We start from the raw sequence: 24,017 nt of genomic DNA, 5'->3' as shown, positions 1-24,017 counted from the left end.
TTACATCTGAGTTGACACAGTATGTTTACCCAGGCCTCGGGAAAGGAAATTGTGAACGGTGTTCTGTTTGTCACTATTCTAGCTGTGAAAGGGACATGTGAGGCTTAAAATGTTTCATTTTTAAACGGCGACTTAATAGCTTCTTTTTCTTGAAAAAAGGCATCTAAAGTAGATAAATGTGAAAATGAAGAAAAAGATTTAAAAGCATTAGTTTATATGAGCCACTTTGAAAAAAGCATTAGAAATGCAAAAGTTTCTTCCAAAAGTGAAGAAAAACACTCTGATTCCATTTCAGTATGATAAAAACTAGTATTTTTTTGATTGCCTGAAATTCAACTTTTCTTCAAGGCGCTGGCTAGGTTGGTGCCACTGCATCCAGGGCCTCAGTCTTGGATGGTCCTTATCCATGGAGTTTTTATCTTCCGTGCCTGATTATACCACTGCACATTTTCATAACCAGCCATTAGACAGAAAGAGAATGTTCAACTGGCAGGGGAGGCTTTCTCAGGAGGACAAGATTTGTGCTAATTTGCATAGGAATAAATTTGAACTCCCTGTTAGGTGTGCTATCCCAATTATGTCATCATTCAGAGTTATAGGCTGTCAGTAGCTTTGCTGTATTAAAGATCATGAGGCTATGCCTTTGGGAGCTTGAGTCTGTTTGTATTTGTGCACATCATTGCTTCAGATGGCACTGTTTGGGGCATGTGGGTGCACACACTCAACACATGTGCGCTCACACACACATACACACACGCACACACACGTGCACACACCCCCTCCTCTCCATTAAACAAGGACATCATTTTAATGACCCTCAGTGGACGTTATTCCCAGCAAAGAACCTCCTTCTCTCATCTGCCTCTGTTTCCTTAAACATTTCTTTAAATTTATTCTGTACTTTGGCAGGCCTCTAATTATTTAAACCAAAACGTCAAATCTTGGAACTAGAGCAATCCCGTTCCTATGGAAAGAACACGTGGGAGGACAAGAACTCTGTGTACTTAGTGTCCCTTAGCGATCCAGAAAGGTGAGAAGTGGCTTTAGGGATGGTCTAATTCGCACCATCATTCCCAGGTGACCAACACTGGGTCAGAGGCCTTCTTTGTCTAGAGCTTGTGTCCCAAGCCTCTGGGTTCCATTACGTCTCTAGCTCTTCCGAACAGTAACGTTTCAAGATGGAGCATTGTTATTACAAGTGCTCCTTGTAGTACTGTGGGGAGGTGACTTAGTATAGCACTTGCCATGCGAGCATTAGGACCTGAGTTCAGCCCTGGAATCCACGGAAAAACTCTAGGCATGCAAGGTTGCATTCGATAACCCTAGCACTGTGGTGGGACGGTGGATCCCTGGGCCCAGACTGCTTGGCAAGTTCCAATGCAAGATACTGTCTGGGAAAACTAGGTAGATGGCGCCTCAGAGAGAATGCCACCTGAAGCTGACCTCTGGCCTCCTCACGCATGTGTACCTGTACACACACACACACACACACACACACACACACACGTATGTGCATGCATGCACACACGCACTTCTATAACAGGATAACATTCATGTATCAATGCTACGAAAGTAGCCATAAAGATTCTGCATATGGACCGACCTGGCTGGCTTCTGACGGGCAGAGGAAGATCCATGTTTTATTGTGTCCACACATAAAGGATGGAAATACCACACAAAGAAGCCGTGCCTTTCACGGTGCAAGCTGTCCTCGCTGCTTTGCTCACTGCCACAAATCAGACTATTCCTCTACAAAGCACGTTCAACAGGAGCAAAGATCATCCACCATGATGACATTTCCTGTCGAGCTGGAGTCATTGTGTTTTCTCATTTTGTCTTATTCTTGTTGATTGAGGCGGCATCCTCCATGCAGTCTAAGCCAGGCTCAAATGTGCAGCAAACCTCCTGCCTCAACCTCCGGAGTGCTGAAATTGCAGTTGTGCAACCTCATTCCCAGCTTAGCAATTGCATTATTAAGGACATTTGTGAGTTGATATTCATACAGGAATAAACCTGACCTGGACTGGCAAGGCCACTCCTGGGTGAAGGCCATTACGTCCAAGGCTGAGAACATCAGTTCAGTCCCCAAGAACCACACGATGGAAGGAGAGGACTGACTCCCAAAAGGTGTTTTCTGACCTCCACACAATAAATAAAGGTAAAAACCAAAAACTTCCACACAAAAAAGGAATAAAAATCTCTTATCTGCCAAGTGTCGAAGAATAAGATCAGCGTGTTATTATCCTCATAGGAAATTAATGTTAAATCAGGTGAGTAAATCTGTTCTTCCTAGACATTTAACAGATACATATTTCATTATTCATATGACCCATTAGCAATAAAGAGGAGATGAATGCTAAGACATTTGTTCCTACAGAGATCATATATGCATTAAGAGCTGTGAGAAGTGACCTGGAAAAGTGTTCTTAAGAAACTATGTTCAGTCTTTAAGGAAAATTCAAGCACAATAGTCAATGAATTAAAAAACCCAACAGCTGTTTCTCAACCAAGAGTTATGACATTGCTCTTGTGTTGAAATAAAAGCAACTTCTATGTTCTGCTTGGAAATAACCCTTTCGAGTCGCTGTCTATGAGGAATTTAAATGGACTTATATTTAGGGTTGACACATGTGTGCACATATTTCAAGTGTGTCCCCGTCCCGACAGCTGTCTGGAGGCCTTGCTTGAAACACACTAGTTTTCAAGTATTCATTTTAGGCTCTAGCGTGTTCTGAGGATTTTATCTGTGGCACAGGAAAATGTAAATAACCCTTCAGGACCTGTTCTTCCTTAACTGCTGTCTCTCCATTGTTCGAGATGCAGGGTCCATCAGCATGAAGTACTTTCTGATTTGATTATGTCATATGTCACCTGGCCTTTTTGTGAGTTACTAAATTCACACAGATAAAGACTACTACTAACACACACACACACACACACACACACACACACACACACACACACACACAGATTGTTTCACCAATATCCAAAATGGATTTTACAGAGGTAGCTCAGTGGGGAAACACCTGCCTCACTTTGCAAAACCTCATATTCCATCTACAAGTGAAAGAAAAGCAAACAGTAGTTTTCACACATTCTACACAATGCTGGTGCAAGCCAGACTTACCTGCTGCCTAACAGCAATTGAGCCAATAAGAGCAATTCCTCATATTTAAAGAGATCACACAGAATTTTTAATCTTGAGATTCTCTGTGAGATGATTTTTCTCCTCCTTCTCTCTCTTCCCTCCCCATCTCCATGTTTTCTCTTCTTTTTCCATTCCCCTGGGAATGGACCCAGGGCCTTGCCTTGGATCCTCTAAGCAAGGATTCCACCATTAATCTTCCCTTCCCTTCCCTTCCCTTCCCTTCCCTTCCCTTCCCTTCCCTTCCCTTCCCTTCCCTTCCCTTCCCTTCCCTTCCCTTCCCTTCCCTTCCCTTCCCTTCCCTCCCCTTCCCTCCCCTCCCCTCCCCTCCCCTCCCCTCCCCTCCCCTCCCCTCCCCTCCCCTCCCCTCCCCTCCCCTCCCCTCCCCTCCCCTCCCCTCCCCTCCCCTCCCCTCCCCTCCCCTCCCCTCCCCTCCCCTCCCCTCCCCTCCCCTCCCCTCCCCTCTCCTTTCTTTTGTTTTTTTTCTTTCCTTTCCTTTCCTTTCTTTTCCTTTTCCCTTCCTTTCTTCTTTTCTTCCTTTCTTCCTTTCTTCCTTCCTTCCTTCCTTCCTTCCTTCCTTCCTTCCTTCCTTCCTTCCTTCCTTTCTTCCTGTCTTCTTTCTTCTTGAGACAGGGTCTTCATATATATCTCAGCCCAGCCTCCAACTCATAACTTTGAGGACAGTAGTCTAGGCTGTCCTCAAAGTTATGATCCTCCTGCCTCTGTCTGCTCCTGTGTGCTGTGATTGATGATATGTGTCACAGAGCCTGGTTCCTCATGATCCATTTTGAATTGTGGTAACAAACCAGTATTTGTGTAATTATGCAGTTGTTGCTATGGATTGGAGCAGAGTCTAGAATAAGTATTTGCTTGCACATTTTAAGGACCTGTCTCCAAGTTCTGGGAGGGGCTGTGCAGTGCTCTGCTGTGTGTTTCTCTGTGTGAACAAAGCCTTTAAAAACTCCAGTTGATTTTTTTTTTTTTTTGTTTTAGACGCATCAGGCAAGAGTAGAGGTCTAAAACAAAAAGGGGGAACTGTAGAGAGCTGCGGAATGCTATGCCTTAAAGATGGAGCTGGTTTCCGCCTTCCACCTTCCCGATGGTGAGTGCTCTCTGTCACGAACAACTCCACATTTGGCTAAGGCCGAGGATCTGGCTTGCTTCCATGTATGTGGACCTATCTGCATTGCCCCCGTGGCACGCCTGGGTTGGCTACCCAGAGGCTATTTAAGCTGTGGGCTGGCTTTCCCTGGGGTCCGAGGATTGTTCAATGTTCCTGAATAAACTGCATTAAAAAAAAAAAACAAAAACAAAACAAAAAAAAAAACTCCAGTTGATTTCTTGGCTTTTGAGCTCCATCGGTGAGCTGTCCTTTAAATGACAAAGAACAGTGCTGTCTAAGTTTAGACAGATGACATATAAATGCAGCCCAAAATTACCTTCAAGGACGCATGTGATAGAAAAAGAAGAAAGCACTTATATTTAACTTTTAGATAATGCAAAATAATTAACTCCATTGAAAAGTTTTTACTTAACTATAATTGCCAAAGTAGTCGCTTGTAGTCTTAATTAACAGGCCCAGTCATGACTCTATGAAACACGGCTTTTTAAAGGATAATAGAACGGGTGTTGTATTTTAAAGTAGGTTTCTAATAGGAAAGCTTAGAACTACGCCCGCAGCATGTTCCCATTGTCTGTTAGGAAAGCACTCACCTCCGAGCCTCAGTCCTCCACTCCCTGCTGCCGCTTAGAAGCTGACAAATCATCCCCTATGAAGTCACTCCTGAGCCCAAAGGGTTTTATTCTGCTGTGATTATTGACTGTTGGAAAGAGCTGCTGTCTATAGTGCTCTGACTGTAATTTCACATCAGATGGGCAGCCCTAACTAAGGTGTCTAGTTTTTCTAAGATGTCCCCTTGGTTCCTTTGAAAGTGACAATGGCTGGCAAAAATGACCAAGTTTGATTCTTGTTTCACATGAAGCATCCCCTTGCTCTGATGAACACTGCACTCTGTAACTCATTTCCTCCCTCAAAGCCCACGCACACATCGCAGGCAACTGAGAGGTAAAAGCAAGCTAGACTGCCACAACTTGATTTCGATTTCCTGTAGTGTCTGTAGCAGAGAGTGAAGACCCCACTGACCACCTTTGCCAGGGTCTCTGAAGACGCCCTGTTCCCTGTGGTTTCTTTGTAAATAGTCCCTGCTCCTGGTGTCTCCTGGTTGAACTTGCTGCTGGCCTCCTGCTTTTCGTGCCCTGGCCATCCTCACTAGCTCCATGCATGAGTGTGTTGGTAGGTTCCTCTGGACTTTCTACAGAGAGAATTATAATATATGCAAATAAGGTTGTTTCACTTCTTCTCTCCCAATTGCAGTAACTTCTGGTTGTGTTAGATTTGATGGCCATGGCTTTTCATCTTGCTTTGTTTCAGATTCAGGGAAGGTGCCCAGGCCCTCACTCTAAAACTTCTGTAGATGCTCTCTGTGAAGATGCTTTCTCTATAGCTAGTTTCCTGAAAGTTTAAAAAAATGATCATGATCCTGGAGAGTATGTTTTCAAATGTTATTTCTCCATCAATTCCCTTTATATGATATTTCTTTTCTTCTCCTTCTGTATAAGTAGTCAAGTCACTAAGATTTGTATTTGAATGTATGGAATATCTAGAGAAAATTATTTTCTGAGTGTATAATTTCTTAGTGGATTTGGTATGCAATTTTCCTTTCTTGTACGTAAACATTTATCTGGTTTTACTCTTAGGGTAGCTCTGAGTTCCACAGGATGACTTAAGAAGAATCCTGTTTCGCTTTCCTGGAAAACATTATGGATAATTCATATTATTTTCTGCAAGTATTTGGTTGCTTTATCAGTAAAATCCTGTGGTCCTTGTGCTGTATTATTATGACAGATTGCTGATTTACTGTCTGTAATGCTATGAGGCTATCGGGTTATACATTTCTGCCTGGGGGAGGTATAGGTTTGTTTCACTCAAGAACTGCTCTAATTCATCTTAGTTGCCAAGGCCATGATCATCCAGTTGCTAATCTCTTATTGTCTTGACCCATGGCTCTCCAGTGGTGACTCACCTCTGAGGCTGGTGCCTTTTGTTTTCATTCTTCTCTTGGTCAACCTGGCATTCTGGTTAATGTGAACAACCTGAACAGATTCAGAAATGCCAAGGGCACATATATGGATGTGTCTACAGGGACATTTTCAGAGAAGATTACCTTAGGGGGTAAAGGTTCACCTTGAATGTAGGTGGCCATTCCATTCCACGTGGGAGATGAAGAAGACAGTGAGTAGAGCGTCCATGAGCATCTCTATGCTTCCTGACGGCAGAAAATTGGACTAGCCAGCCCCTTACTCTTCTGAGCCCGTCTCCCCACCACCATGGACTAAGTCTCCAAACTGAGCCCGGACAAACTCTTCCTTGAGATGCTTTTATTAAGTATTTGTTAAAGCACCAAGTAAAACAAAACAAAACAAAACTACATTGACTAGAGATGTATGTTTTTATTGATCTCTAAGAATAATCTCTGAATTCATTGATTTTCTGTATTTTCTTATTTTCAGTGTTGTTGATCATATATTCTAATATACATATTTCTTACATTAGAGCCAAGCAGCTCTTCTCTCTGTAGTTCCTTTAGTCAAAACATTTTTTGGATATTTTCTTTCCTAGTACATACATTTAGTACTATAAACTTCACTTTAACCCCTGGTTTCTTTCCCCTCTAGCAAGGCTTCATTTTATTATTATTGTTATTATTATTATTATTATTATTACTTTAAATTTATTTAAATGTAACTTATATCCAGATGATCTTAGCAAACCATTGATCAGAGGAGAACAAGAGTGCGTATTCTGCAGCAGCTGGATAGGTTATTTTATGTGTCAATAAAGCAAGCAGGCAATATTGTTTGGGCTAGGCTGTACATATTATGTTTGTTAAAAGTGTTGTTTATTAAACTCCCTGTTGCTCCTTCTCTGCACTGGGCTGCACTGCACAATCCCATTTTGGTTATATTTATAACTACAACTTCCTTTTGTTTTTCCTGCTGGAGAGCCCATTTTCTACCCTCGCTTTGTATCCTCTCTGGCTCTGTTCTCTTCTTGTTCTTGTACACACATCAACAGGCAAACAGTAAACCCATGTCTAGAAGTCCTTTTCCTTTCCTAGAGCTCCTAGCACCGTGGTTCACTTTGGGTAAGGATCACCAAAAAGTGGTTGTTGACTGGCTGAAATAGAACAGAATGACCTTAACCCCCATCCGAATCCTTACTGTAACAAAATACCATAAGCCATGTCGCTTAAAGCAACAATTATATACCATAGCTTGGATGGCTAAAGACTCAGAAGAACAGAGTACAAATGAGCGAGGCCCTGCTCTGTCTGGGCCTCTAGGGAAGGAGGCACCCACGGTTCTGCTGGCTTCTGCTGCTTGCAGTCACTAGGGACTTGTGGCAGAGCTCTAGTTCAGTTCATCCTCTGCTGTCTCACGGCCTTGCCCTTTATGGGTCTCCTCTGTCTACTGGGGTGTGCTCTCTCTCTCTCTCTTTCTCTCTCTCTCTCTCTCTCTCTCTCTGTATTTTCTTTTGTATGCATGCATGGGTGTGTGTGAAAGGACTTTCTCAAGTTTTTTTCTAAGTATGGTCAAGAAACCTGAATTTCAATTCAGCAACTAGACTGGCCAGCCAAATCTAGTTGCCAGGTTGAAATGCTGATTTCACAATGATCCTGTCTCGAAGACTTTGTTGGGAGGAGTGTCACACGCTCAAGTGTCCACCACTGATGCTCAGGTGGCTTGTGATGTCATAGAAACTCTGGCTCATACAAGAATGGTGTGGAGATGTGTGGAAAAGGCAAATCGAGTAGTTCTGTGCTTTTTGGGTTTAGGATGAATTCGTGCAAGGCAGGCAGCATTCAAATCTCATCTCCTGCCAGGAGAGCAGAGAAAATGATTTGTTATTGCTTTAAGCAGGACACTGTTTCATTTAGTGAATGCAAATCTTGCCCGTTTCTGATGCGGCTCAATGTTCTGCTCATTATAAATGGAAAGTAGCCTGTCATGCTTTGGCATTTCAGTGACATGTGTAACATCAGAGTATCCTGGGAGGGGAGGTTTAATATGTTTCAAATAACTTATTTCATGGCCATACCTCAAAGCCTGCTGGACAACAGGAAATCTCCAGGTTGTTTTTAGTTAAAACAAAACAAAAAAAAACTTCTATCAATTACAACTAATGTAAAGTAGGACAAGACCTCGTATTTTTGCCCTCCTTCACTTAAAATTCAAACACGTCATGGTTTTTACCTTTTGTTGCTTTTATATTCATGAGTATGCATGAACTACTCATTTCAAATAAGACCTGTTCACAGCGAGATGGAGCCCTTAGCATACTTACCACATTGGCCATTTGTGTGGTATTCAAAAGGAAAAACAAGCATCCTCGTTTGGGCTGGATTCAGTCACTGAGAGGGAGACACCCATTTCCCCACATCCATTTGATGCTGAGGACTCCCTTCTCTGCTTTAAAAGGTTGAGGGGTAGGGAGTGCAGCTTGGTGGATAAATAGATCAAGGAGGATTGTTTCTGGAAGATTCATAGCTACAGCCTGATTCTTGCTGGGTCTGTCCAAACAATAGAAGAATTGTCATTCTATCTTTACACCCCCACAACACCTCCATAGAGACTTATGAAAAATCAGCTGGATTCATTTCTTTTACTTCTGACAACGTTTAAACCTTATTAGGCATAAGTGTGCCATAGGTACTGAGGATATAATGAACAGGCATGTCATGGATCTTGCTGATGAGGTTCTCAGTACCCTGAGAGGCTCAGATGGGCGGTACTCATATCAAGGTGCGTGACACAAGCCAGGTTCTGGCCATGAAACTGGCCGGAATGTCTACCCTGGACTGGGTAGGTCAGAAGGCTTCCTGGTGTTTCATGGATAAGGGATAAGCAGTAATGAAGACACAGAAAGATGGGGGGGGAGAATATAATAAAGGAAGTCCAGTAAGGAGGGGTCTAGGAAAGAAGAATGCAATCGAGGGTCGAGCTGGTGGGAAAGGTCACTTGGAGGAGGGGACAGTGGTTAGAATGGAGACCTGGGCCCTGCAGGAGGGAAGCCAGACAGCCAGCAAGATGCCTGAAGTCACAATCGTCACATAATTTACATGTAACAAAGCATCCAACAACTCAAACTCAGAATTCCTACAGTCAGTTTATCTTGGAACTAAGTGTGAATCACTTAGTCATTTTTATTCCAATAAAATATGTATCACCTGAAACATGTTTTTATTGGAATAGGAGAACTGCAAACAGTGATTTTCTCCTTATCAGCAACTCAAATCACATGCCTCTGCCTTCCTTTGAAGTGTTAAGTAAGCATAGATACAATTTTCACTTTCTTTACATTTTGATCTTCTTTTTGAAAATATTTTTATATTACTAACTGTCCAGAATATTTTCTAGAAGTAGATAGACATAAATTATTTATTTACCTTTAAAGTATTTCGAGCCTCGCTTGACTTTTCTCACTTTTTTTTCATCTTAGTTCTTTGACAGTTTCACACGTGTATAATGAATTTTAGTTGTTTTCATGTCCCCTCTGTTACCCTCTTCCTCTTCTGCTGAAACCCTTCTTTTAAACAAACTCCTTTGTTATTTTTATGGGGTGTGTGTGTGTGTGTGTGTGTGTGTGTGTGTGTGTGTGTCCCACAGTGTTTACCAGGGTGCTTGCCTAGGTATGGGTAAGAGGCTATTTACTGGAACATGGACAATTTATCCGTGGCTAAATTTAAGCCTGACATTTCAATACACACCTTCGGAAGGATAACTCTTCAGGAAAGATAGAAACTCCATCAGAAAGGAAATTCACACTTAAGGTTTTTTTTTAATTAATGGAATATTCCTATGGCTAGCTTATAATTTGTCACTGCTGTATGGATCGTTCACTCAGACCATAGATGGATGAGACACACAAAGCTATTTGAACCATACCTTGAATATCCCCATAATATTTTTCTCCAATATATAGGCTCAATTTATACATACATACAAATGTGCATCCTGGGGGATTTTATATATCTTAGTGGGCCATTCATTGTGACGAATGTTTATATCCCTTGGCTCCCTGAAGGAAGAATATTAACTGAAGTGAAATGGGTAAGTGAGCTTGTACTTCACACGCTCTAGCAATCTTCAAATGTAAATACGACCAGGGTGATGACACCGGAACAGAGACCTAGTGAAATTAATAAGCACTATAAAGGGTGTGACAGGGCAGAATTTGTTACCTGCTGGCCTCTTTTAGACATGAATAGATTTTATGGTTTAGCTTCCACATAGGCCTTAGTAGCTAGGTAAGATATGGAAAATCTTAAAATTGGACAAAATGATAAGATTGAAAAGATTGAAGTTCCCAGGATTACGTGCATATAAGATTTTAATAGCTTTCTGTCAAAATTGAAAAAAAAAAAAAACAGTTTCATCTTTTTAATTAAATTGAATATGCAAAAACAAGAAAAAAATCGGCCAAGTTTTTACTTGACTGGACATTTCTTATCTTCTACAACATTCAGTAGATTCTTAATACCATGTCAAATATATTCTATTTAAATATTTTGATTATTTGTAGACAGACTTCTAGCAACGTAATTAATTTCTTCCCTTCATCAAAAATCTGTAATAAATTACTGTTTCGACCTAAGATTTTATTTTAGCATGACAGATGGAGTTTAAAATATGAAAACAAATACCTCTCTTATTTTTCTGAATAATGCACTTTAGAAAGCCACATAACATTCTTCAATATTAAAGTGATAATTGTACAACAAGAAGGCTAGATTTGTCTTCTGTCTTACCCAGGCTCCCCCTAACGCATCATAACTATATCCTTTGGAGGTTATTGTCAGGTCTTTGAAAAGGATGTAGTTTTAAGAAGTTTGAAAAGAATTTTAAACTCTAATTCATAGAACATCAGTCTCATCCTCCCTTAAGGGAGTAAGTAGTTGGGGATTACATATTAACAGCATTCTTTTCATTTCATATTCTAAAAGACCAGCATCTGAAAGGGAATTAATGGGCAATGAGCAGCAAGATAGCAAATCACGCCAAGCATTATGATGAGTCTTCACCAAGCACGTTTCATTGGCCTGATCACCACAGAAAATGAAGTAAAACTCAATAGTCAAGAGGTAGATGAGCCCCTTTTCCAGATGGGAAAGTGAGGCACTGAGATGTCTTGCAATTGTTTATAACACGAGTGTTTAGCAGCAGCATCAGAGTCAGGGACAGTAGGACCTTTTACAGTTATGCACAGGATGGCCAATGCACAGCAGCAGAAGGACAAAGAGAAAACTGGTCCCCTCTTGCAGCCCGTGTTCCATCTCAACATACGACATACAGAGCTAATAGAAAGGTTGACCCATTGTAAAGTTGATAGCATGTCTGTTCTCCAGCATCAACCCCCAAGAGATCACCATGAGAAACTGTTATTGATAGTCATATCCTCAGTCCCGGGAATGTAGAACATGCTGACACAACATAGAACATGTTCAGTAAACAAGATCAAGACATGAAAAGCAAATGAAAATCAGAAATTCGAGTTGATGTAATGTACTACCAAGAGATGGTTCTGAGCATAGTTGAAAGGAAATTACCAAACATTTGTATTTGAAACTTAGATCACATCTCTAGGATCCTTGTGTTTTCTGTGAGCATTCATATGCCTTTAAACAAGAAATCAGCATATTATATAGAATATTTCTTTTCCTAAAGTACAAAGTATATCATTATCCACTATATATAATTTTCCATGTTTCCCAAGTATGTTAAACAGTAGAGAAAATGCAATTATTTCACCTAGCAGTGGTATTCATCAAAGTGGAGATAAGTTGGTAGGGTGTGCTTTGTATGATGCGTGAGAAAAAAACCATATTGTCCTTTCGCTCATAACAATGTCCAGGGAAGCCAGTGCCTCACTGCTATGCAAGCAGCCAGTATATCAGTGATACACTGACATAGATGATACACAGCAGAATCCAGTTTATTCTCGTGATTGGAGGCCCATGGTTACCTGTCACATGGAGGATGGCTTTGGAAGACAGGGCGCCACTAGAGTTTTGGGCTTGGGCCACATAGAGGCCAGCGTCCGCCTCACATGCCTTCGGGATGAACACTGAATGCCTTGTGTCCTTGTGGAAAACCTGTAAGTGTCCATCGGCACACAATTTCTGGCCCTTCTTGAACCTAAAGCAGAGAGTCAGTTTTAAGTCAGCATTATTTCTTGGCTCAGTCATTTCCGAGTTCTCACACCTACAGCCAGGCCCACCCCTGCTGCAGTGTTCTCTAGCATTAACAGGAACTGTCTAGCTACAGTAGATGCCAATGAGACAGTTTGTCAACCTGTGGCCAGAAAATTACCCTGACCCTTGACTCGCTCAGACCATGCTTTTAAAAGTTCTATGACAGCATTTAACAAGTAAAATATTATAGATGAAAATACACACATCGAGTTATTCTTTAAACGCACACACACGCAAACATACACACAAAGATACAGACACACAGATAGATACAGACACACACACACACACACCAAACAACAACAACAACAAAACCCAGGCCATCTGGTCATACAGGGGTCACCATTGCTCATGGTAACAGCTACTGACAGCGTGATGCGGCACTTGTATTTACCAGCCTACTTCACCCTCTCTGCAGCTTTTAGTAGCAGCCGGGACTCCCGTTTGGCATCTGTGTAGGCATGAGGCTCATTTGCCCATTGTGTTCCCACACTAGAGCCTCCCAGCAGGACAAACGCATGGTGTGAAGGAAGGGACTCCACACCACTCCTGCTGAAAGGGGCTTATCTTATTTGTGAATTAAATTCATTAGAAGACGATGCCTTCTCATCATAAAAGGCATTCGTCATATTACCTCTTGACATAAATGACTTACTTCTATAATTTCTCTGTGAACATGAACACTTACCTGCGTCGTCTTAGACAGAAAATCACTTATTTCTCACATTCTACATCTGTTTATTTATAACCACTCCCACACAAGGATGAGAAACCCAAGCCAAATATTGTGTATGTGTCTGTGTATGTGATGTATGTTTTTGTGTGGGCACATACGTATGTATGTATGCATGTGTGAAGGCCACAAGCTGATGGCCAGGGTCTTCCTATAGAACCTGGAGCTCAAGCCAGGCATGGTGGCTTAGTGCTGTAATCCCAGGCCTCAGGGAGGCAGAGGCAGGCAGATTTCTGAGTTCGAGGCCAGTCTGGTCTACAAAGTGAGTCCAGGAAAGCCAAGGCTATACGGAGAAACCCTATAAAAATAGGACAAACAAAACAAAAACCCTGGAGCTGATTGATTCAGCTACTGTCTCCATGACTCCAGGGCTGAGACTCCAGATGCCTGTACCCAGAATTTAGTAAGAGATCAGGTCCTTATGCTTGCTCCAGCTCCCAGAGTCAAGCTTTGTTCCCGTTACCCAAGTGATACTTTTGCATCTTCAGAATGTCCTGAAACTGAACAACTCTGTGTTTGCTGGCCAAAACTCTAGATCTGATGGCAAAACGGTTTTATTTTTTGCACAATTTGCAATAGTTCTCCAACAATACACACGTTGCCACTGGTCTTCAGCAATATGCACTAACCCTGAAGGAGTTGTTTGTTTGCACAGGGAAAAATAAGAAACACCTCAGACAGCATCTTTCTTTGGGATGAACTAATATTTAATTATTAAATAAATACCTATTGAACTCATAAATACAAAAGGTTTGATTTGTAAAAAAAAATACATGCAATTGCAAAAAATAGCAAAACAAAAAAAGTGCTAATTCTTGCTCTTACATAAGTGCAGATTCTCTCACTATTTGAGCACCAAAATTTTCTTCTAAATTCTGTAGGTCTCCGGCTCACAAGTCAAGTGCCATTAATTGGACATGCAAAAACAAAACAAATTTTTACGGACAATTCCTGATAGATAAGATACAGTACACTTATCTTAGCCTGTAAGCATAAACTCACCATCACAAGTGAGTTTGTTTAAGGATGGAGATTCTGTGAAGGTTTGAAAGTAACCTCTGTAGAAAGTTAGGGCTACTTTCTTATTCACAAGAAGTTCAGAGCTTCCACTTTGCTGTTTACTTCTACCAAGACCAAAGGGCAACCATGTCTCTAGAGTGAGGATACACTGTTCATGGTTCACAGCTCAGTTATTACATCACTTTCCAAAAATTTGTTCATTTTCAGCCACCTGGGGCCGCAACTAAAGAAGTATTTTGACTTTCATCTTGCATACATTTATGAAAAGAAACCCTAGCAAAACAAGTATCACACGGGTACCTGTGTTGGCAAGATGAAATGAGTGAATAAAGAGAAAGAAAAAAATCTACAGTGTCTTATTAGGCTTTTTTTAATTGCCAGGAGAGTGTTAATCCAAGAACATTCCAGACCAATGCAGAAACAGACAATAGGGTTGGTATTTGAAGACCTGCTTACTGGAAATGAGGAATGCTCAATGGAAAGAAAACCTAACAGATTTAGCCTCCAGTGCATGGTGGGGAAGGAGAGGGTTAAAGCATTACTTGAGATGGTTACTCCCTGCTCCCAGGGTATTAAAGAGCTTTTGGGTAAAGTGTGACATGAGATCAAACCATGCAGAGTTGAGTGTCAGTGTTGTGGGGGTTAGTCGGCCAGCCCTGAACCTTCAGGCTAGTTTACACAGGATAAGATACTCCGAGCAGTTATTTATTTCTGTCTATGGTGCGTCATTATAGGCTACCCACCATGTCAGTGTAGGCTCTGGGAATCCTGTAACTTCCACTTCCAAAGTCACCGGAGAACCTTCCACAACAGTTACATTGGACAGCAGCCTGGAGAAATGAGGCGCCCGGCCAGCTATGCTGACCGCGCTGTTTTCTGCAGATGCATCTTTCCTGTCTCCTTGGGGACCCACTTGCCTCTGATGGCTGCTGCTCGTGTCTGATTGAGGGGTGAGGTCAGGGACCACATGCAGCCTGTCTTGGGTTTTAGTGGCGTTAGAATCTGCATGCACTTTCTCCTGGGTTTCTAGTGAGCTCTCCTGAGCCCGGGCGCCTTGCTGCAAAGCTGCGTCATGCACCCGTTGGGGCACACTCGCTGGACATTTCACACTGATGTGTAAGTCGGTACTCATCTCTGCTGATCCCCTGGAGGCTAATGAGGATTCAGCTTGGAATTGTGGGTAGGGCCTCTCAAAGTGACTTGTGAACGTGTCTTTCTTATTATGGCACCCATGAGCAAAAGCCGTGGGTGGAGAAAGAACAGAAGCCTGGGCCTCCCCGAGACCACCAGTGCCTGTGTGTGTCCTAGAATCGCTGATGTGGAGGGTGACAGCTGAAGAGCTGGCGAGTTCTTCCATCTCCATGTCTGATGGTGCCCGAGGGGACTCGGGGCTCGTTGGGAGTGGAGGCAAGGAGATGTCGTCAGATGATGCACACTCAGACAACGTGTCTTCCACCAGGATCAGACCCTGGGCACTGGCATCTTTGTCAGATGAGGACTGGCTCAAGTCCATGGGAAGCCCATCTTCTCTTGTTCCGTTGAGGGTCAAGACATCTGCTCCCGGCACCTGCCCCTTCCAAGGAGTAAAGCCACAGTTTCACTAGGTGGACACACTTCTTTGCCCAGCTTCCCATGACAGTGACACCTAGCGGGAGGTGAAAACCTAAGGTGAGGTAAGCCTTGGGGGGATGGCGCAGGAGTCCCTGATCGCCAGGTGTCTCTTTGGGAACAGCCCTATTCCCACGACCCAAAGTATTCAAAGTGCCCTCGAGTGAAATGAAATACTGCTTAACAGCCATAGATAAAATTCTCTCCTGACCAAATCCTTCTTCAGTTCCTATTTCCTTTCAGTTATCTTATGAAGGGGGGAAACTACAAGTGTGTTTATCAAATACACGATTTCCTGAAAGCATAGTAAATTATGCCTATGATACTTACCAAGAATTACCCACACAGCAGTCCTCTCAGCAAGCAAAAGAAAGGCCATTTTATGTAAATGGTTTTTCCAACCAAGTCTGTATGGCTTTTGGCCCTTCTGCTTTTGTTATGGATAAGGAAATGGGTAGGCGGTATTCAAGTTGTTATAAAATATTACAATAAATACTTTTAAAGCTCATTGAGGCATAGCTTCCTAAACCTAAATCCTAACCGTAGTTTTCATTTACGAAAAAGGTATCTAAGCATTCACAGGTAGCGGCTATCCTTTCTAATTTTCCCAGTGTGACATCATTGCTTCTATCGGACACTTGCATTCTTCTAATGAGTGCTGGGGAGCTAGCTGGGAAGTTCTGCTCTGGTTTGCTGGACATGGGTCTGTTCCATATTTGTTTCTCTTATACCTTTTTCACTGTGCTTTGCTGTGGTGGTGATTCTCTTTTCCCACCGTCAAAACAGAATGTATTTAGCTTTGTGTGTGTGTGTGTGTGTTGAGGTTTTCTGTTGTTGTTTTGGTGTGTACATGATATGTATGTGATATGTATGTGTTTATGTATGTGTGTGTGCTCACTTGTGTGTATATGTGTATGTAGGCCAGATGTCTACACTGGGTATTTTCCTCAATTGTTGTTATTAGTATATTATTTTATTTGGGACTTGCAGCTCACCAACTCAGCCCGATGAGGCCACCAGCCAGCTCTAGTGATCCTCCTGTCTCAGTCTCTTCAGAGCTGGTGTGACGGGCACACACTGGTGTTGAGCTCTTTACAGGGTGTAAGGAATCTGCATGGGGTGCTCGTGATTGTGTGGTAAGAACGTTACTGACTGAGACATTTCCCCAACTCCTTGCTCTTTGTTTAATCTTCTATGTATATTTTTCCTTGACAATCTCTGGCTATTTATACACCTAATGATAAACTGACTTTTAATTAATTATATGCCTATCACCCTGGTTCATATGTCTGGCATAGCTGCTGAACTTTAATTTCCACAGCTAGGCACAGCCACTTCGATTCATGGTCATTGCCTATGGATGGGGCCAGTTCTGGAAAAGGAATAGAATCATATTGTAGATCTAGGTGAGCAGAACTGATCCTCAAAGCACACTGCATGGGGAGAAGTGCTCCCTGAACACTCAAGGGAACACCATACACTTTGCATTCCAAAATAGCTCTACAGTAGGTGTTTTTACTTTAGGATAAATAAGATTTAGTAGGGATTAGTGGGAGGTAAATAAAAATATTAGGTATAGGGTTTCTGTATGAAGGGCTTTGGGGGAAAAGGCCCAGGGAGGGCTCGTTGGCAGATAAGGGAGCCTGAGACCTTCGGGCACCTGGGCTGACATGGTAAAGAAAGAGAGCAGATAGGTAAGGAGAACCCTTTAGCTTGTGAGTCTTCCAAGGCATCCGTCTCTGCAAAGTCTAACCCTGCTGCATGGTGAGAAGACCCAGGGGCTTCCTCCCAGCCAATGAGTGTACGCCACTGAGCTGTGTGGAGGAGAGGGACCCTCATTCTGTTATTAACCCTCAAGCACACAGCAGGCCAGAGAGCACAGGGAGGGGCGGCAGGACATCCACAGCTTCACGACCAACAGCTCACGTGTATGACCCAGGTCCTTGGTGTTGTGTAAGAGGTATTCTGCTGAAATCCAAAAGGACTAGGCTGCCCGCCCTCTTCTCGTACTAGTTTCTAGTGTTTTGGAGGGAAAACTATTTAACGTTCCTTTGTCTCAGTTTCCTCGTTGTAACATGACATTTCAGCAGATGATTGTCAAATCCCTCCTAGCACCAAATCCTGCACCTCTCAAGGCTGGCATCTAAAGCCCTCATCAGCTACCAAACAGTTCCATGACTGTAGGCGAGTCTTTTAATGCTCTGTGCTGCCATTTAACCTTTGGGGTTGTCGCTTTGGATTTAGCTTGGGCCCTGGGCCCGGGGATGAAACACAGGTACTAATCTGCTGACCATGCTGTGTGTGTTCTCTCGATGGGATTGAATAATGCCATCTCCCCCACTGGGGGGTCAGGATACATGAGGAGGACTTCACCATCTCTTAGAGATACTTTCTGTCATAAATATGTTCTGTCATAAATAAATAAATAAATATGTTCTGTCATAACTATTCAGTACAACTGGGTTTTTTTTTTTTTCCCTCCCAACTGGAATAATTTTGAGGGAGATTTACAGCATACAAGGCTATCAGTGATTTAAGCCTTATCATTTAAGGCTATGCAGTGATTCTAGGCTTCTGCTTCAGGCTTCCTATTATCTGCCCACTGGAGGTTTTGGAGACTCATTCCATCTGACCTATATGTAAATAACAGAGACAATAAGAGGGTAAGTATGATTGAGCTGCTTGAAAACATGAAGACTGCTGCTGCCCATTCATTCTGTTGTCTGCACCGACTGCAGCAGACTGGGTAGGGAATGTGTCAGTGAGAATTCTTGACAGCTATAATTGTGGACCTTCCCTTGCATTCTAAATGACTGATGAGCTAGTGTGTCCTTTAATTTATTTTAAAATTAAAGTCACTTTTCAATGAAAATAAGCTGTATTTGTTTTACTTAAAGACATTTCTTTCTTCTAATAAAAATAGATAAAAGCAAGATAAAAAACCTTTTTACTAGGTATAATATAAATGATGAGTGTAGTTGCTGTAGCAGCCATAATTTTTGTTTCTGAGTCTTTATTAAATGTGTCTAACATATTATATAGGAAACTATGCAAAGCTAAAATAATAATATTATACCAAATTGAAAAAAAATTTGAAGTCATAGATTTAAAAATGTGGATATTTAGTGCTATTCTTTATCATTTCCACCAGTTCTCCTTATACACGTACAAGGGATGGTATTACTCTCCAGGAGGACATTGGCCATGTCCATGGGCATCATTTTCCTAGTACAGTTTGGGCAGGCAGCAGTGCTATATGGGCATCTGCCAGGAAGTAGCAAGGGGACACTGTTACACTTTTTCAACCGAATTCTTACTTCTTATAGAAGAGTCAATATACATTTTCCTTCTTGTTTTTATTCTTCTCTCAGTTCATCCCAACTGTAGTTTCCCCTTCCTCCCTCCCTTCAGTCTCTCCTCCCCACCTTCTCTTTCCCCCAGATCCACACCCACCCCTACCTCCCCTCTGACAAGGCTTCCCAGTGCCATTAGCCAAACACAGCGTAACAAGCTGCAATAAGACCAGGCACATTCACACGATGGAGAATTAACCAGCTGTTAAAAACTAGGACATCATGAAATCTGCAGGCAAATGAACGGAAGTAGAAAAAAAAAGTCATCCTGACTGAGGTAACCCAGACCCATCAAGGCAAACACAGTATGTATTAATTCATAAGTAGATATTAGCTGTAAAGTAAAAGACAATCATGCTACAGCCCACAGACCCAGAGAGGCTAAGTGACAGGAGGGCTTAGGGAGGGACACACAAGGCTGTCACATATGTTGTGAAACAAGATCCGCACTCCTCCTATGGAAGTTCTTTCTCTGGGGAAGGTGTCAATAGCGCTGGCTTGACTAAGAATAAGCAAAGACCATCTGATAGGAGATGAAAGTCCAGCAAGATGACTGCGTCTAGACAGCTTCTTTTGTACTCAGAGGGGACACAAGGGTAAGTGGCTCCAGACTGTACCACTCAAAAAGCAGCTTGGTGCTGTATGATTGCAGTGGACTCTGGCGTAGAGTGAATCTGTGGGAAAAGGCCTGTGAAGAATCCAGAAAAACTGTACTCACCGCAAGAAAAGAAATCTTGGTGGCTGAAACAACTTCCAAACAGTACAAGTATGTGTTTGTGTAACTTTTTTATTGTAGAAGTATATTTTGCTAATTTGTGGGCTGTTGGGAATCATGTTCATTCTGTTGTTCTCCAGGGAAATAACATTAGAAGTAAGCGGGTAGACAAAGCAAAAAGTCCGGGATTAAGCAGCTAGGAATAAAGCATGCATTCCCATGGCAGGCCCAGAAGGAAGTGGCCATTTAAATAAGAGTTGTGAAAGCATGATGCATTTGTATTTGTGAGTAGTTGTAGTCCTTGTTACTTGCTTTAATTTACATATATGACAAAAGGCTTAAACATTTGTTTAAACAGTATTTATATTTCATCTGGATTCAGTGTTTTAGTACAGAGGCTTAGACATATCATGTGGAGCTAGAGTCTAGGGGAAAAAGATGGAACCTGGTTTTATGTATTGGTATTTCCTAATGGGCAATATAAAATAATTTTAAAGAAGCCTCTCCATTTGGTGATACTCTAATGGGTATTCAAATAAAATGAAATAGGGCTGACTGTAAAAGGACAATGGAGCAAAAGAATAGAACTAGCCTAGGCTAACATGATGTTGGAATTCTTGTGTGTCTGTGAAATCCTTATAGCTCCTAGATTCAGTAGAGGGGACACAGAGAGCAAAAGAGAGAGAGAGACAGATAGACAGAGAGACAGAGAGACATAAAGAAAGAGAGAGAGAGAGAGAGAGAGAGAGAGAGAGAGGGGATGATCAAGTAAAGGTAGCTAGCATAGTAGGGATGAGAAAACTCACATCTCACATTGAGTTTATATTCAAAAACTTGATGGGCAAGACATGGTTGATTCCCAAGGACAAATCTCACACACACAAACACAAAATTAACATATAGCTGAAGCAGAACACTTTCATTACCTCATTCCTTTCTTCATTTAATATTGCCTGCACTTTTCTCACTGGCTCCTTTAGTAGGTCAATGCAATTGTCATGGAAATCTTCCAAATTTGGATTCATCTTTGGAGCATCTCCCTGCTGTACAAAGCAAATTTAGCGAGAGCCTGAGCCAGGAAGTTGGAGAAATAATGCCATTTTGTAACCACTTGGAAAAAAACAACATCCGCCAATAGCACCTTTCAGGAAATGCATTCCACAAGAGACCAATGTTCTCCCTTCAAGCTCACAGCTCTCCTCCTGCCTCATCCCTCTGGTAAAGCTCATTGCCAGGAAAACTGACTGTTCAAAGGAAGACGCAACTGTTATTCTAGGATGCTCTTTCAGGCATGTTCTCTGGAGATGGGAATCACTGTGTAAGACAGTTTAACCCACAGGATGAAGAGTATCAGTGAGGAAGAAATGATGGGGTCTCTGGAGGATAATAACGTAGAAGAGCCAGAGAATCCACACAAGCAAACTGCGGGAGTATTGAAGAGAGGAAGGAAATAGAACAGTTGGGCACACAGGCTGTCTCCTGTGAATATGACTTGTTTCCTGCATTTTATGGGGCTCAGCTTTAGTCACAGAGGTAGTGGGGCTTTACAAACTGGCAGGGGGCAGCATGAGGGCCAAGGTTTTGTGAAGAATTATTGAGGCACAGGTGTCCCAAGTGATGGAACACACAGTTTTTAAATGTTTACATTATAGTGGAAGATGGTTGCACGTGGATCATGGTATTTGATGGTTATGGAAACAGGCGTACTCCCCAATGTACCCATTATACTTGCTTAGAGAATTTGGGGAAAGCCTCCTGGGGGAAATTCAGCTTTGAGTCTCAACTCCAAAATAAAACTGTGTTTGTATCACTGGATGAGCCGCTGGGCACTAATCCACACTTGGAACCCAAACCACAATGGCAGCTGTTGTGGAAAGAATTCTAGGTGTTAAATTAGATGTAACTTCAAATTCCAGACTGACTACCAGTGACTGCGACCCAGAGATAGCACTTCTAATCTCTTTGGATGCATAGCTTCTCTCTGGAACAAGGAAAGCAGCACTCTGGTGCACGCTTTTAATCCCAGGATAGGGAAGGCAGAGGCACTTGGATCTCTGTGAGTTTGAGGTAAGCTTAGTCTACATAGTGAGTTCCAAGATGGCCAAGGGTTACACCGTGAGACTGTCCTATAAACAAACAAACGGAACACCCAAACCAAAAAGCTAACGAAGAAGAAGGTTTTGTCTCTATCTCGAGGTTACTTGAAAATCACTAGAGACGGTATGTCAGCAAGCCCTTTCAAGTGTCAGATTATTTCACAGACAGCAATAGATTCTTAGCACCATTTTAGCCGCCATTTAGGAGTCTGTGCTTTCTCTTTTCAGAAGCTCCCATGTAGGAAGGGGTAGGGCCCTAGGAATATATTAATGAAGCTGCAGAAGAGACCCGAGAGAGACCCTTTGGCCTCAGACATCAAAAATTTGGAGTGAGGTGACTATAGGGAAGCAGGAGCTCCCAAGGTGTCTTGATTTCAGACTTCCTAACCCCACAATTGTGGGAAGCAAATGTCTGTTGCTTACGCACTACCAGGTCGATAGTATTTAACACAGCAGCTGGAACACGCTAGGGTGGGTGAGAAAGACCACAGCAAGGAGGAATAAGAAAGATTTGTGTGGAGGAAGGGGTATTTCTATTTGACTTTGGGTATGCTTGGCAGAGAAACACTTAAAGAAATGCTTAACATCCTTAGTCATCAGAGAGTTGCAAGCAAAACAACCCTGAGATTTCACCTTACACCCATCAGAATGGCTAAGATCAAAAACTCAAGTGACAACACATGCTGGAGAGGTTGTGGAGAAAGGGGAACCCTCCTCCACTGCTGGTGAGAATGTAAACTTGTACAACCACTTTGGAAATCAATCTGGTGCTTTCTCAGACAACTAGGAATAGCACTTCCTCACGATCCAGCTATACCACTCCTAGGCATATATCCAAAAGATGTTCAAGTACATAACAAGGACATTTGCTCAACCATGTTTGTAGTAGCTTTATTTGTAATAGCCAGAAGCTGGACACAACCCAGATGCCTCTCAGTTGAGGAATGGATACAGAAATTGTGGTACATCTGTACAATGGAATATTACTAAGCAATTAAAAACAAGGAAATCATGAAATTTGCAGGCAAATGGTGGGAACTAGAAAAGATGATCATGAATGAGGTATCCCAGAAACAGAAAGACACACATGGTATATACTCACTTATAAGTGGATATTAGATATATAATATAGGATAAACATACTAAAATCTGTACACCTTAAGAAGCTAAGCAAGAAGGAGGACCTTAGATAAGATGATCAATCCTCATTCAGAAAGGCAAATGGAATAGGCATTGGAAGATGGAAAAAACAGGGAACAGGACAGAAGCCTACCACAGAGGGCCTCTGAAAGACTCTACCCAGTAGGGTATAGAAGCAAATACTGGGACTCATAGTGAACTTTGGGCAGAGTTCAGGGAATCTTATGAAAGAAGGGGGAGATAGAAAGACCTGGAGGGGACAGGACCTCCACAAGGAGAACAACAGAAATAAAAAATCTGGGCCCAGAGATCTTATCTGAAACTGATATTCCAACCAAGGACCATGCATGGAGATAACCTAGAACCCCTGCACAGATGTAGCCCATGGCAGCTCAGTGTCCAAGCGGGTGCCCTAGTAGGGGAAACAGACACTGTCTTTGACATGAACTCAGTTGTTGGCTTTTTGATCACCCCCTGGGGGAGGGAAGGCAGCCTTGCCAGGCCACAGAGGAAGACCATGCAACCAGTCCTGATGAGACCTGATAGACTAGGGTCAGATGGACGGGGAAGAGGACCTCCCCTATCAGTATACTGGAGAAGGGGCATAGGAGAAGAGGGAGGGAGGGCTGGATTGGGAGGGTAAGAAGGAGGGAGCCATAGCTGGGATACAAAGTGAATAAATTGTAATAAATAAAAAATAAAAATGTAATATATTAAATAATAAATTAAAAGGAAAAAATGAGAAGTGAATGAAAGCATATTGAAAGTGGGTAATTTTAATGAGTTTACCCAGGAGCAATTGTTAATAATTATAAATACTCAATAAACCAAACTGTTGTCCAAGGAAAAAAAAAGGAAAACACTGCAAATAATTAAAACTGTATATTACTGACATG

General features: G+C 42.2%; 1 protein-coding gene across 5 annotated transcripts in view; it reads right to left on the bottom strand.

The window, feature by feature from the left end:
* Window positions 1-10,630: 10,630 nt before the first annotated feature.
* Window positions 10,631-24,017, bottom strand: part of Ccdc141 (coiled-coil domain containing 141) — a 163,832-nt gene continuing 150,445 nt past the window's right edge. For 3 of the 5 annotated variants that reach the window (XM_060390407.1, XM_060390410.1, XM_060390406.1), the window contains 3 exons: window positions 20,812-20,928; window positions 14,953-15,782; window positions 10,631-12,400 (listed from right to left, as the gene is read on the bottom strand). In XM_060390407.1, coding sequence (XP_060246390.1) covers window positions 12,136-12,400; window positions 14,953-15,782; window positions 20,812-20,928 — 1,212 coding nt within the window. In that variant the 3' untranslated portion in view covers window positions 10,631-12,135. The remainder of the gene's footprint in view (window positions 12,401-14,952; window positions 15,783-20,811; window positions 20,929-24,017) is intronic. The other 2 variants (XM_060390409.1, XM_060390408.1) reach the window with 2 other exon arrangements.

This window comes from Meriones unguiculatus, chromosome 8 (assembly GCF_030254825.1).
Source record: "Meriones unguiculatus strain TT.TT164.6M chromosome 8, Bangor_MerUng_6.1, whole genome shotgun sequence".
NCBI lineage: Eukaryota > Metazoa > Chordata > Mammalia > Rodentia > Muridae > Meriones > Meriones unguiculatus.
This window is presented reverse-complemented; position numbering and strand designations above follow the sequence as displayed.